Source organism: Aotus nancymaae, unplaced genomic scaffold (assembly GCF_030222135.1).
Source record: "Aotus nancymaae isolate 86718 unplaced genomic scaffold, 86718_ANA_hifiasm-v0.15.2.pri h1tg000029l, whole genome shotgun sequence".
Classification (NCBI taxonomy): Eukaryota; Metazoa; Chordata; class Mammalia; order Primates; family Aotidae; genus Aotus; species Aotus nancymaae.
Window position 1 is genome coordinate 76524846 of NW_026988442.1, and position 14405 is coordinate 76539250.

General features: G+C 36.5%; 1 protein-coding gene across 19 annotated transcripts in view; it reads left to right on the top strand.

Moving 5' to 3' along the window:
* Positions 1–14405, top strand: part of ZRANB3 (zinc finger RANBP2-type containing 3) — a 313593-nt gene that overhangs the window by 202102 nt on the left and 97086 nt on the right. For all 19 annotated transcript variants that reach the window (XR_010344621.1, XR_010344622.1, XR_010344624.1 and 16 more), the window contains 2 exons: positions 10850–10969; positions 13019–13138. Coding sequence is in view for 12 of the 19 variants with exons in the window: in XM_064382815.1 (XP_064238885.1) it covers positions 10850–10969; positions 13019–13138 (240 nt within the window). In the remaining 7 variants the exon portion in view is untranslated. The remainder of the gene's footprint in view (positions 1–10849; positions 10970–13018; positions 13139–14405) is intronic.

Consider the following 14405-nt stretch of genomic DNA (forward strand, 5'->3'; position numbering starts at 1 on the left):
GTTTATAGCAGTACAATTTACAATTGCAAAAATATGGAACCAGCCTAAATGTTCATCAGCTGAAGAGTGTATAAAGAAAATGTGGCATGGAATACTACTTAGCCACAAAAAGGAACAAAATAGGCTGGGCACGGTGGCTCGTGTCTGTAATCCCAGCACTTTGGGAGGCCAAAGTGGTGGATCACCTGAGGTCAGGAATTCAAGACCAGCCTGGCCAACATTGTGAAACTCCATCTCTACTAAATATAGAAAAATGAGCTGGGCATTGTGGCACACACCTGTAGTCACAGCTACTCGGGAGGCTAAGGCAGGAAAACTGCTTGAACCCAGGAGGCGGATGTTGCAGTGAGCCAAGATTACATCACTGCACTCCAGCCCAGGTGATAGAGCAAGACTCTGTCTCAAACAAAAGGAACAAAATAATGGCATTACAGCAACCTGGGTGGAGGTGGAAACCATTAGTGAGGTAACTCAGGATTGGAAAACCAAACATCACATGTTCTCATAATTGGGATCTAAGCTATGAAAATGCAAAGGCAAGGCCAGGCATGGTGGCTCATACCCGTAATCCCAGCACTTTGGGAAGTCACGGTAGGCAGATCAGTTGAGTCCAGGAGTTCAAGACCAGTGTCGCCAACACAGTGAAACCCCGTCTCTACTAAAAATACAAAAATTAGCCAGGTGTAGTGGTGTGCACCTGTAGTCCCAGATACTTGGGAAGCTGAGGCAGGAGAATTCCTTGAACCCAGGATGTGGAGGTTGCAGTGAGCCGAGATTGCACTACTGCACTCCAGCCTGGGTGACAAAGCAAGACTCCATCTCAAAAAAAAAAAAAAAGAAAGAAAAGAAAGAAAATGCAATGGCATAAGAATGATAGATACAATGGGACTTTGGGGACTTGGGGGAAGGGGAAGGGGGGTGTAAAGGATAAAAGACCACACATTGATTGGGTGTAGTGTACACTGCCCAGGTGATGGGTGTACCAAAATCTCAGAAATCACACCTGAAGAACTTATCCATGTAACCAAACACCACCTATTCCCCCAAAAACCTATTAAAATTAAAATAAAACAATGGAACATATAAAAATAATGATAAATAGTAAACAAAGGAATGAAACAAAAATAATCAATGTTACCAGTACAAAGTCAGTTAGCGGAGAATCTGAGATAATTAGAATTACTTTTCTTCTTCCATATCATTATTTTTGTTGCTTTGGAATATATGTTGAGAATACAATGGATGAAAATGAACAGATTCTTCAGGTTTGGCATTAGCATAATATTCTCCTAGAAAAAAAACAGATTTATGTGTTAGGTATGATTTAGCCATCTCTGAATACAGGTACATTACAACGGGTACCTCACAACAATGCCTCATGTTTAGAAGAAACCGTTTTAGGAGAAATGCCAGTTATTTTTCTATGAAAAGGATTAAAGCCAACCCATAATTTAAAATTTCTTGTCACTCGAGGGATGGCAGCATTCCTTAGTGCCTTAACAACTTTCCAGAAGGCAAATTACTTTAAACATGTTTCCATTATGCACAAAGTGTGTTTCCTCTTTAATTGCCTCAGGAGCTTAGCACAGGTGGAATCCTATTTATAATACGCAGTGAGGTATAATGAGGCCACTGCAAGTATTCCCTGCTGCACAGGGTCTGGGAAGATATGAGACTGAAGACTGCTTCCGGTTGTGCCAGTTCTGTAGTTTCGGAAAGGGTCCAGATCTGGCTCTCAATTGGACACTCTGCCTCTTCAGCATTAGCAGGAAATAACAATAATCAATAAAGTGCACATAAAATAATAATGTTACCATTTTAGAAGAGGAAAGAGTATATTAGCTTTATGGAAATGTGACATGGAGGAAGGCTTTATTGAAGGAAATGTCCACTTAAGAAGGAGTGTTGTAAAGTTTTTGAGGTGGCAAGAATCAGTAGGTTGGAATCACAAATAGAAGAGTTTACCATAGAAAAAGAAGAAATAACCTCTCTTGTTACAAAAGGAAAGGAAGTGAGGATGAGTAAAAAAAATAAACAGAGGTAACAGAATTCTCAGATGTTGATTCTATTTTCTTTGGGCAAGGGATGGTTTGAGAACCAGGAGTCATAGGCTGTGATTTTGAAGCAAGTGGAAGAGGAGAGATTGAAAGTGTTTTTGCAATTTGCTGGAGAAATAGGCTAATAAGAGCTAACACTTTTATAATGTTTACTATGTGCCAAGCACTAATCCAGGCAGATTTCATGGACTAACCTATTTAATTTTCACCACAATCCTATGCAGTGTAGTTACTTTTCTTTTATAGTAAGAAAATTAAAGCACACAGATTAAGTTACTTGCTCAATGTCTCTCACCTTATAAATACTGGAGCCAGGATTCAAACCCAGACTGTCTGTCTCCAGAGTTCATGTGCTTAGCCATCATTCTACAAGGATAGCTAAATAGATATAATACTTGTTAATAACCATGGATTAATGTGTTACTTTTTTTTCTATTAGTGATTTTTTTTTAAGGGTCAGGGTCTTCCTCTCTTGTCCAGGCTGGAGTATAGTGGTGTGATCATGGCATCCTCTAACTTCTGGGCTCAAGCAATCCTCCCACTGCAGCCTCCTGAGTAGCTGGGACTACAGGCACGAGCCATCATGCCTGGCTCCCTGTTGGTGAATTTTCAACATCCCTGGATAGGCATGCAGAAGATACAGACTTTAAAGTCTGTAAATTCTGTGTATTTTGATTTTTAACACCCAAATAAGGTTTATTCATGAATGAATAAATAAACCTCACCAAATAAGGTTTATTCTGTACTTTAGTAGGACAAAGTTGATTATCTTATTGACATGACTAGTGGATGGAGTTTAGACATAAATCAAGAATGTTTTTAAAAATTGAATTCAGTTTTAAAAGAATTAGATTAGCTATTTTGTTTGAGACAGGGCTTCACGCTGTCACCCAGGCTGGAGTGCAGTGGCACAGTCACAGCTCCCTGCAGCTTCATCCTCCCAGGCTCAAGCAATCCTTCTGAGTCACCCTCCCAAGTAACTGGGACTATAGACACACATGCCACCACACCCAGCTAATTTTTAAATTTTTTGTAGAGACAGGCTCCCACTGTGTTCCCGAGGCTAGTCTTAAACTCCTGGGCTTGAGTAGTCCTCCCGCCTCAGGCTTCCAAAGTGCTGGGATTATAGCCATGGTCGTTGTGCCCAGCCTATATTAGCTGTTTTGATCAATGACTTTTATGATCAAACTTCCATGAAAATAACTTTTTTGAAGTTCATCATGCTATTGGCTTTACTTTGTCAAAATTTGGGTAAATTTTGGATAAATGGAATTATGTCATTCATGGGAATGCTCTCTCTCATCTATCCTTGCCAAATTGATTGATTGATAATGATTGTTTTATTATAACTTGTTCTGAAAAGTTTATGGGAGATTTAGGATCCCAGGTTTTTGTGTAAAATTGTGTTGGTTAATATATAAAACTGGAATTGTCCTCTTCACAGGGTATTGTATCCCATCTACTTTCCGGTATGCTGCTTAGGGAACTCCGTCAGTGTCAAAAGATAAATACATTAGAGGTTTTAGATTTGTATTTGCAGATATATTTATAAGGAAATAAAACATTCTTTAAGATAAGAAAATAATACTTTTTATTTTTGAGACGGAGTCTCATACTGTCGCCCAGGCTGTAGTGCAGTGACGCGATTTCAGCTCACTGCATTCTGTACCTCCTGGGTTGAAGCAATTCTCCTGCCTCAGCCTCCCGAGTAGCTGGAACTACAAGTGTGCACCATCATGCCCAGCTAATTTTTTTGTATTTTTAGTAGAGATGGGGTTTCACCATGTTGGCCAGGATGGTCTCAATCTCCTGACTTCGTGATCTGCCTGCCTTGGCCTCCCAAAGTGCTGGGATTACAGGTGTGAGCCACTGCACCTGGCGGAAAATAATACTTTTGATAGTTTACTGGAACCATCTTTTGAAGTGAAACTATTGTTTTCTTTTGGAAAATTTAGGCATGAAGCTCTGTAAAAATATTCGAAGCCTTGACATTATGGTATGGAAACTGCCAGTCTTCTCCTGAAGGCTGTCTTCTACCAGATTTGAAAATGTTTACTAACAGATTTGAAAATATTTTTTCAGGTTGATGAAGGAGTTTCTAAATTAAAAACTATTGGCAAAAGGGAAAGGAATACTGGAAGACAATGGTCTAGCCTTCCTTTTGTGGTGGGCTGCAGAAGCTAGTCAGGTAGTAAATAAACAATGCATAGTCTCCTTTACTTTGGTACTTGCCTTTGCTTATTTAAGATAATTTTAAAGGATAAAAGGTAAATCAACTATCACAAAATAAATAAGTTAATAAGGAACAGTATAAGGTGAGCTAGATAAATGAATAAAAATGAGCGTATCAACTGATGAATGGATAAATAAAATACATATATATTCATACAATGGAATATTATTTGACATTAAAAAGAAATGAAGTACTGAAGTATGTTACAACATGGATTGAAAACCATTATGCTAAGTTAAAGAAGCTGTCTCAGGAAACATGTATTATTTGATTCAATTTATATGAAATGTCTAAAAGAGTTAAATCCATAGAGACAGAAAGTTGATTAGTGTTTACCTGGAGCTGAAATGATGGGGAACCATGGTGTGACAGCTGAAAGTTGAAGGAATTCTATTTAGGGTAATGAAAGGGTCCTAACATTGATTGTTGTGATGATACACACTTCTGCAAATGTACAAAAAGCCATTGAATTGTACACTTTAAAAGAATGAATTTTATGGTATGTGAATTATATTCCAGTGATGCTATTTTTGTTAAAAGAGAACCTAGGTTCCTTTGTCATTTTGTTATCTGACCCAGTTCACTGCTCTGCTGCCTTCCAGGATATCTGATATCAAGCGCAGCCTGTAACATGCAAAGCAAGGAAAAGCATTCTTAAGAGTGCCTTTGTCATTGAGGATGTTTTTTGAAACCCCCAGCAGACTCCTCAGGTGTCATATTAGTCAGAATCATTAACGGGGGAAATGAAAATGCTAGGTTTGCTTAGACCAATCACAATTCACCTGTGACTAATTAAGAAGGCATTAAAAGAGCTTAAAAAAAAGAGCTTAAAAGGTCATGAGATACCCGAACAAACTGTCATTTGATTGAGTTCTGAGGACTTGAAAATTTAAAGGGAAGCTTTCTTTGTGCTCGCACTCTTACCTACAAGTTATGGCTGTTAAAGAAAAGAGGATTCTGATTTGGTAAAACAGTAGGGAAGACTACTCAAGACTATTGCAGTAGAGGTCAACTCTTTGGCAGTAGAGGAGAGAGGTTGAGCTCAATTCCAAATACAAGGACAGTGGGGATTTATAGCCAGTGAGTAGGTTGAGAGAGTTGATAAATGGAAAATTACTAAGAGGAGACATCAAGGATAAGGGGATTCTTGCTAAAGACAGGTCAAGGGCTTCTACATCAAAGGTGCAGAATGAGAAACTAGATACATTATCAAGAGTTGGGGGATTTTCACTGAAATGACTTAGTAGGATTCTTACTAAGACTGGGCTCTGCCAGGTATGATGGCTCATGCCTGTAATCCCAGCACTTTGGGAGGCCAAGGCAGGCAGATCACTTGAGGTCAGGAGTTTGAGACCAGCCTGGCCAACATGGTGAAACCCCATCTCTACTAAAAATACAAAATCAGCCAGGCGTGGTGGCACATGCCTATAATCCCAGCTACTTGTGAGACTGAGGCAGGAGAATCACTTGAAACCAGGAGGCAGAGGTTGCAGTCAGCCAAGATCATGCCACTGCACTCCAGCCTGGGCAACAGAATGAGACTCCCTCTCAAAAAATTAAAAATAAATTTAAAAAAAGACTGGGCTATGCAGACCTGGCAAGGACAGGATGGACACAGAAGGCCAATGTGAAGGCTTAGTTGAGAAGGGGGCTCAGCAGAGCCTAACTAAAATTAGGTCAAAGGAGAGTCTTTGTCATACCTCAGGTTTGATGTTTTTGTCTTTCATATTTTTAATTCTTATTATTTTATTAAAAGTCAACAATTTGAAATCAAGTAACTTTTATCAGGTCTTTAGTGCAATATAGGTTTTTCTTTAACTACTTTTACTTCAGAAAGTATAATGTGTACTTCTTTGCTGATAAAAAAAAGATTATTCTTTTCATTGCTATATTTCTTTAAATAAGATATAATGTATAGTCTTCATTAATTACTTAAATTACTTAAATTAGACCTTTGGCTAACAGGCTCATTACTAACAGATCAATTCTAGTAAAATAAAATAGAGTTTTGAACACATGCATCTTCTGTGAAACCTGAACTGGCATAACCAAGCTGCTGATTATTATGAGGACCTGCCATTCTACATACTATGTACTTAAGATAGTTTGGAAGCAGATTTCTGTTTAGATCATTTAAAATCTGACAATGCAGTGATAGTTTTTATTAGAATAAAATCAAGATAGTTAAAATGCATGCATAGTATATTTTAAAATGAAAATCTATGTAATCCCCAACTTAAGAACCTAAGAAAATCCTACAAGTTCATTTGTTACTTTTGATGTTTTGGTATTCCAGACACATTTTCTCCTGAAAAGCAATATCACAAATGATGGTTAAGTTGCTATGTTAGTCCTAAGAGCCTATTTAGCTAGTTATGTAATTGAACTTTACAATAATGTTAGTAACTGTAAATCTTTTTGAAGCACTAGTGGAAAGGAGTGGGAAAAGGTAGGGCTTGAATTTTGGCATCAGCAGCTCTGGTTGTGATGAAAGCAGGTGATATGAGTCGAGGAGGCTCTGACAAAAATTGCTTACTTGTGAAGAGGAGGGGGAATCCATCTGAGACTAGAGGTTTAGCAATTATATAGTTTGTAAGTCTGGACTGGATAGTAATGAATGTACCTTAAAAGTACTCTAGCTTGACATGTACATTTTAAAAGGCTTATCACAGTAAATATAGCTCTTTAGGCAAACATGCACTTTATTAAAGTGGTTCAGTTGCCATGACAGCATATCCGGAATTTATAGCTCCTTGTTTTGACAGTACTTCATTTCCACTTTCTGAGGCACTGAAATCTAGGGCTAAAGTTCTTAACAGCCTCTACTCTCATTGTATGATGAATTTCTATTGTTTAGAAAACTTAGACATGCAAAATGTAGTTTGCTGAATTTGTCCCTTGACTTTACAGTCATATGCATGAATTTTAAGTAGGTATTTTTCAGTTTTGAAATGCTTCCTTTATAATTTTTTTATTATTACCAAAGCTACATAGTGTTATAGTTTAATTACCAGAGACAGCCATTCCAAAAAATAAGAGTCCCCTAACCTTATTTTCCAAAGGCAAAAACCTTCTTTTCTTTGAGCTGATTTTTTTTTTTTTTAGTATTTACTTCAAATCACTCAACACCATACTTATATTGCTGCTTACTTTGTGTTTCTGTTTGCTTTGTAATTTTAGCTGTCATAATATGGGAGATAAAATTTCAGCCCTGTCTTCCATTGCCTGACTCTCACACACATATCTTTCTGTTATTTCTATCCTTCTGTAAAAGTGCTAGTCATAGTTTTACTGATTTTATAGCAACTTATTACTAATTTTGGCTTGATCAGTATTCACCATGTTTATTATTAGAACCACGTTTACAACATTTACAGGTGAAATGTAGTATGCTATGGATATGTTTTTCTTCCACAACTCATTTTATTTTCTTTGGCATTAATAATTATAAAGGTTTTTCTTCTTTTATTAGTTTTCTATGTAGTTATCACTAATCCATCCTCAAAGTTTCCCCTAGTTATTTAATCTCCTTCCAATATCTTTAAACAGTAAGCATTGTATAAATCTTATCTTGTTAAAGAAATTTCCCCTGGTTCCTTCTGATAAGCTCCAATCTGAGCTGTTACTCTTTAGGCCTGCTGCAGAGCTCTAATCCTGGAGATTTTCACCTCTTTCCTTTACATAATTTTCTTTCTTTGTTTACTTCCTTGTTTTGCTGGAGCATTTTCTCCAGTAGCCTCCCAAGAAAGGGTACATTGGAAGCAAATTATTTGTGTTCCTTGCATATTTGAAAGTATCTTTGTTCTACCTGATTTTTAATTAGCTGGGTATAAAATTTGAGGAAATAATTTTCTCTCATTTCTAATATTGGTATTGGGAAATCCAATACAATTCAGAATTGTCATTCTATTTTGATTGTGTTAAATCTTTTTGGCTGGGCCCAGTGGCTCATGCCTGTAATCCCAGCACTTTGGAAGGCTGTGGTGGGCAGACCACAAGGTCAGGATATCGAGACCAGCCTGACCAACATGGTGAAACCCCGTCTCTACTAAAAATGCAAAAAATTTACCGGACATGATGGCACATGCCTGTAATTCCAGCTACTCAGGAGGCTGAGGCAGGAGAACTTCTTGAACCTGAGAGGCAGAAGTTGCAGTGAGCCAAGATTGCACCACTCGGCCTCCCAAAGTGCTGCAATTACAGGCATGAGCTGCGACCACATCTGGCCTATATTTATATTTTCTTTGTTATTTTCTATCTAGTTTCTGGGAGATTTCCTTAGCTTGATAACCAATTAATTATCATTTTCTACTATTTTTTCCTAATTTCTGAGATTACTTTCTTCTCTTCTTTATATATATATATAAATAATATTTTTATATATTCTTTATATATATATAAAAATAATATTTTTATATATTCTTTATATATATATAATATATAAATATATTTTTATAGCATACTGATCTTGTTTTACAAATGTAATCTCTTCCAGTTTTCTTAGCTCTGTATATTTGATCTGTTCATACATGTGACTTTCTACAAATGTCTGTTGATCTTTGGTTGGTTGCTTATATTTACAAGAAAGACACTAAACATTGACTGGAAGCTCTGTGGATGTACACGGTTTATAGACTATGGCCTTCAATAAATGGTGATCTGAATGGGATGTCTCCTTGGGAAACCCCTGATAGCCATATCTTCAATTTTTTCTCTTGGCTGGTCAGATTCCTTAGAAAAGAATTTATATGATTCTGCTCTCTTGTCTGAATAACATAAGCTTGTTTTTCTGTTTTGGGAAGTATGGGGTAAAAAGGCTGAGAGAGGGGAAGATCTCAGCATTTATTTTGTAACTTTAATGTAATCCCCATGAGTTTTGTAGGATATACCTATCATCAATATAGGATTCCTCCATTTAAATACCCTCTATTTTATCCTCTCCAGAGAATAAGTCTATTTATTTATTTATTTATTTTTGACGGAGTCTCGCTCTGTCACCCAGGCTAGAGTGCAGTGCCACTGCAACCTCCGCCTCCTGGGTTCAAGTGATTCTCCTGCCTCAGCCTCCCAAGTAGCTGGGACCACGGGTGCGTGCCACCACACCTGACTAATTTTTTATATTTTTAGTGGAGACGGAGTTCACTGTGTTAGCCAGGATGGTCTCGATCTCCTGACCTTATGATCCGCCTGTCTCATTGGCCTCCCATAGTGCTGGGATTACAGGCATGAGCAGCTGCGCCTGGCCAAGTCTGTAGTTTTCTACCAGAATGGTTATGGTAGTTACCTATTGTTGGAATAGGTAGAGAGAAGGTAAATAGCAGTATTGTACATAATCAACTACTTAAACATTCTTTCAGCAGGCCCTCCTATTCTAGCCACACTCCTGTCCCCATTTCAGTTGTGTCATTTTCTGAGCCTTTTTAGATGACTGCAGCATAAACCAAGTGCTTCTCCACTTTCCATCTCTAGTTAGGATCTGTCATGTTGGTTTATCAGTTATCAGACATTATCTACTTCTTATCTTCCAAAGTTTTGTTGCTATTAACTTTTCTCCAATTCTCTTTGTCCCTATGCACTTCACTATCTTTTAAACATAGCATTGAGAAGGAGCAGAAGCTAAATGTGGTCAGCCTGGTCTATCTTTTTCCAAAATTTCTAAATAACCAGTTTTTAAAAGTTAAAAGATACATATATTCATATTTTACAACACTGAATTCATGCTATCCTCTTTAATTCCTGTTTAATTCATACCAAACTGATTTTTCAGTCTTACTAAGTTAACTTGACCTCAAGTTACCTGTTAATCTGAACTTTCTTCATTTTCTTCCTTCTGCCTCACAGTTGTTCTATATGTCCCCCTCTTCTCTCAGACCTCACTAGTGTTGTCTTCATCCCATCACTCCAGCCTCTTCTGGAACCCTCTCCATCCCAGAGATAAGCTAAGTGACCTCATTTCCATTTCTCTTAATCTGTGTATTTGTAAGTCTATTTGTAAGTCTGCCTCATTTCCATTTCTCTTAATCTGTGTATTTGACCTGCCTATTTGTAAGTCTACCTAAGTTTCTTAAGTTAGAAAAACAGCAACAAAAAAAACTTTCCTTAAATTTTAAGCTTCAGTCCCTGATTTCTTACTCTTTTCAGTCTTCCCTTTAAAAAAACAGACTCTTCGTCTGATTTTTTTTGCCTTCTGTTTTCTTCTTAACTATGTTCTATTTAGTCTTCTATATAAACTTTTTTGAAAATCACCTTCTAAACAAAACCGCCAACTCCTTCTTGGCCGTCGCCTACTCGACTACTCCTTACCATTGAAATCCATCGTGTTGTTTTTTAATTCTTCTAGTTTTTGTCTTGTTCTCATTTAACTGCTCAGGTTTTCCCCTTTTGTCCCTCTTTTTTCACATTTTCCTTAATGTGGGCTTCTACTTCCTTAGGCTACCTAGAGAACAATGCAGCTAAAAGTTCATATTTACTCATTTTTAAGCCATTTTTCTTGCTTTATTAAAAGTGACATAAATTTTAAATAATCATTTTTATGACACTAATAAGGTTTAACTTTTAGGCAGGTGCTGTAAAGGATTATATTAAGATGATGCTTCAGAATGATTCGCTTAAATTTCTGGTTTTTGCTCACCATTTAAGCATGCTCCAAGCTTGCACAGAAGCAGTCATCGAAAATAAGGTATGTTGCCATTTTTTAATTGAATACTTTTTAGAACACATATTTTTAATATACTAAACATCAGTTGTAGTCTCGTAATTGAGTTTTTTTGTCTTCTTTAGTTGGTGACTAAAGAAATGTGTATAAATTATTACACATTTTTCTTGAAAATTATATTAATATTATAAGATGATGATATACTATTAAATTTTTTCTTTTCTTAACAATTTTTCACTGATCAAATTATCTGGATTGATTAAAGCTACACTGCCATGACAGGCTATAATGTGAATTTCATTTTTGTTCCTGGTTATACCGTTTCAGAGTGGTGGAGGCAGTTTAACATTAAACTTTTTTTATTTACCTACATGACGGTCTTTGAATGTTGGTGACATAGAGAGGAAAGAAAGAATGAATTTGGCCAATTTTAATGTCCAACTGCAGTCATACCATTAAATTTCCAGGTAGTATAGTCTATGGAAAATTATTACTAAAATTTAGTGTAGATATATTGAAACATATGGCCCAAGTAATTTATCAGGTTAAGCTCCATCAAGCCATGTGGCTTACTGAATCTTCTTAAGTCTACCTTGATTTCCAGTAGTCCTACCAGTGAGCGACAACATCTTCCTTTGTTTCTATCAAAGATAAAAACAGTATACATTGTTTAAACATTAGTTAATATGTTCATTAACGTTACTAAAGAAATAATTCTAGTGTTTCCTTCATAGGAAGATTTAGAATATAATAAAGTACTATACATTAAAAGGTACTTTGTCACTGGTTATCATATAGTTTCTAAAAAACACCCTCTAAGAGTTAATTAAACTTAATATTTTTAAATGATTGGGCAAGATATTAGATTCATAATATTTTTCTTATTCTGATTCCATTATACTTTGAAACTACTGGGATTGATTCCAAGTATAGCAGCCTTTTTTTCTCACATCCATTTTACCGATATGTTTAGAATCCCATTTAGCTTTACTAAGAGTTAAAAATTTAGATATTCATGGGGTTGGAGGTCAATTTTTCCCAAATTCTCCCTACCCTGACAATGTATTTTCTTTAGAAAGACCCTCAGAGGATTTTATAATCTTCCTTAATGGATATTAAATGGTTCAGTAGTCAGTTTATACTTGCTCTATGAGGAGCGAATGTTAATACGGGACATTCTACTTAATAATTAACTTGGATATTCCCTTATAAAAGTGAATATTCATATATTCCAATATTTAAGGCTATAGCTTCTATAAAAGTGCATATATGAATAAGTTTTTTTGAAATTTAGGACTTATATTTTTATAAGTTGAATAATGACATCTTTTTAGAAGTCATTATTCTAACACATAATGATAACCCCCTTTTCTCAACTCAAATCATTCTTAAAGACAACAATGTTTAGTTTAACACTTAATGTTTTCCTACTTTTTAAAAATGTGTATGAGTGCTTCAGTTCCCCACCTCACTGGATATGACCATATCACATATTTCTTTTAAGTTTAATAATGTGAAAAACCAGAATTCAAATGATAGATTAAAAGCTCTATTTTCCCAGTTAATATTTGCGGTATTTTGGAAATGTACTTACTACTCTCCATGAATCCATAATATGTGGGCAGAATCATCTTTCTCCTTTTTCACATGCCTGGCTTTATTTTCACTTTAGAATTAGTGATTATATAACTTGAGAGTTAGTCTGATCCATGGTTTATAGTTAGCATGTTAATTTACATAGAATTTTACTGAAGACAACATTAGCTTAATTCATAAAAGATTTGTGGAGCTTCTGCTATATACAAGGCCTTGCCCTTGACATTGATGCGATAACGATGAATTAGACATAGACGCTACTCTCAAGTAGCTTAAAAGATTAAAAAAATAAGAAATTGTTATAAGAAGCTATTTAAAAACTTGGTTAAGATTCTTCTTGTATAACATTTACCAATCTGTCATCTTAACCAAGTTCCATTTTTTTATGTGACCATAAAAATAAGCTGTAAAATTTATAAAATTAGATGGGCATATAGGGGCTTGTCCTAATTTTGCTATTTCCCTTGTTGATGCTAGACTCGTTACATTAGGATAGATGGAAGTGTTTCATCTTCAGAAAGAATACATCTGGTTAATCAGTTTCAAAAGGATCCTGACACTCGTGTGGCTATCCTAAGCATTCAGGCTGCTGGCCAGGTAAGAAATTTCAGGTCTAAATTTGGCAATGAAATGTCATTGAAATACGAAAAAAGGCCATTCACTATAACTTTGGTTTGTAAACTCGTAACTTTATATCTGGATGACTTGTATAATAAACATTAATTCTTCTTCAGAGACTGCTAGAAAGTATAACAGAAAGATGCCTCAAGGTCTTTTAACACAGATCTTCCTAAATTTTCAAGGAAACAATGTTTTTAAAAGAATATACTTTCAAAGAAGAGTAAGAAGAGTATAGTTAATTCAATCATAATATTTTTGTGACCTTTTTTCCTTCCTTTGAATTTGTATAGGCTTTTCTTATACCTGTCTTATAGCCAGCCCTTCACTTACTTGGTTGTGTTGCATTAGGATCTGTGTGGCAAGGTGCCCTGGGGGAAAAGAAGTCTTCTGTCTCAGGACTTTTTATGGAATGCCCCTGTTTTGTCCCTTAGGATTAAGTTTGGAGGCAAGTAAACAAAAATTCCGATTAAGACTGACTTAAATACACAAAGTTTCATTCTCTTATGTAGACTGTCCAGGCCTAGCATGGTGTTTGCACGAAGTCCTTAGGACCCACGCCCCTTCTGGCTTTCTGCTTTACCACTCCTAGCAAGTATCTCTTTCTTTTTTTCTTTTTTTTTTGAGACAGTCTTGCCCTGTCACCCAGGCTGGAGTGCAATGGTATCATCTTGGCTCACTGCAACCTCCACATCCTGGGTTCAAACAGTTCTCAGGCCTCAGCCGCCCGAGTAACTGGAATTACAGGCACCCGCCACCATGCCCAGTTAATTTTTCTATTTTTGGTAGAGACAGGGTTTCATGATGTTGGCCAGGCTGGTCTCAAACTCCTGACCTTGTGATCTGCCTGCCTCAGCTTCCCAAAGTGCTAGGATTACAGGTATGAGCCACCACACCTGGCCTAGCAAGTATCTTTTATCTAAAAGGGCTGCTAGAGCTTCATCATATCTGCAGTCCAAGCAGCTGCCTGGAAAAAAGCACACTAGTCCCACAACCACACCTAACTTCAAGGGAAGCTGGGAAGAATAGCCTTTATTCCAAGTGGCCCTGCTAAACATTGGCTGTTATGTTACAAAGGAATAAGAGAAGGACAGATATTAGGGAAAGTAATGGCAGTCTCTGCCGCACTGTATAAGAGGGGATCCTCTGGACTGTTTTTCTGCTAACGTTCTAAAATATTTTGTTGTGAATGTCTAAGCTAGGATGTTTAACATAGGGAAAAATAATTGAGCCTACCACTATTCGA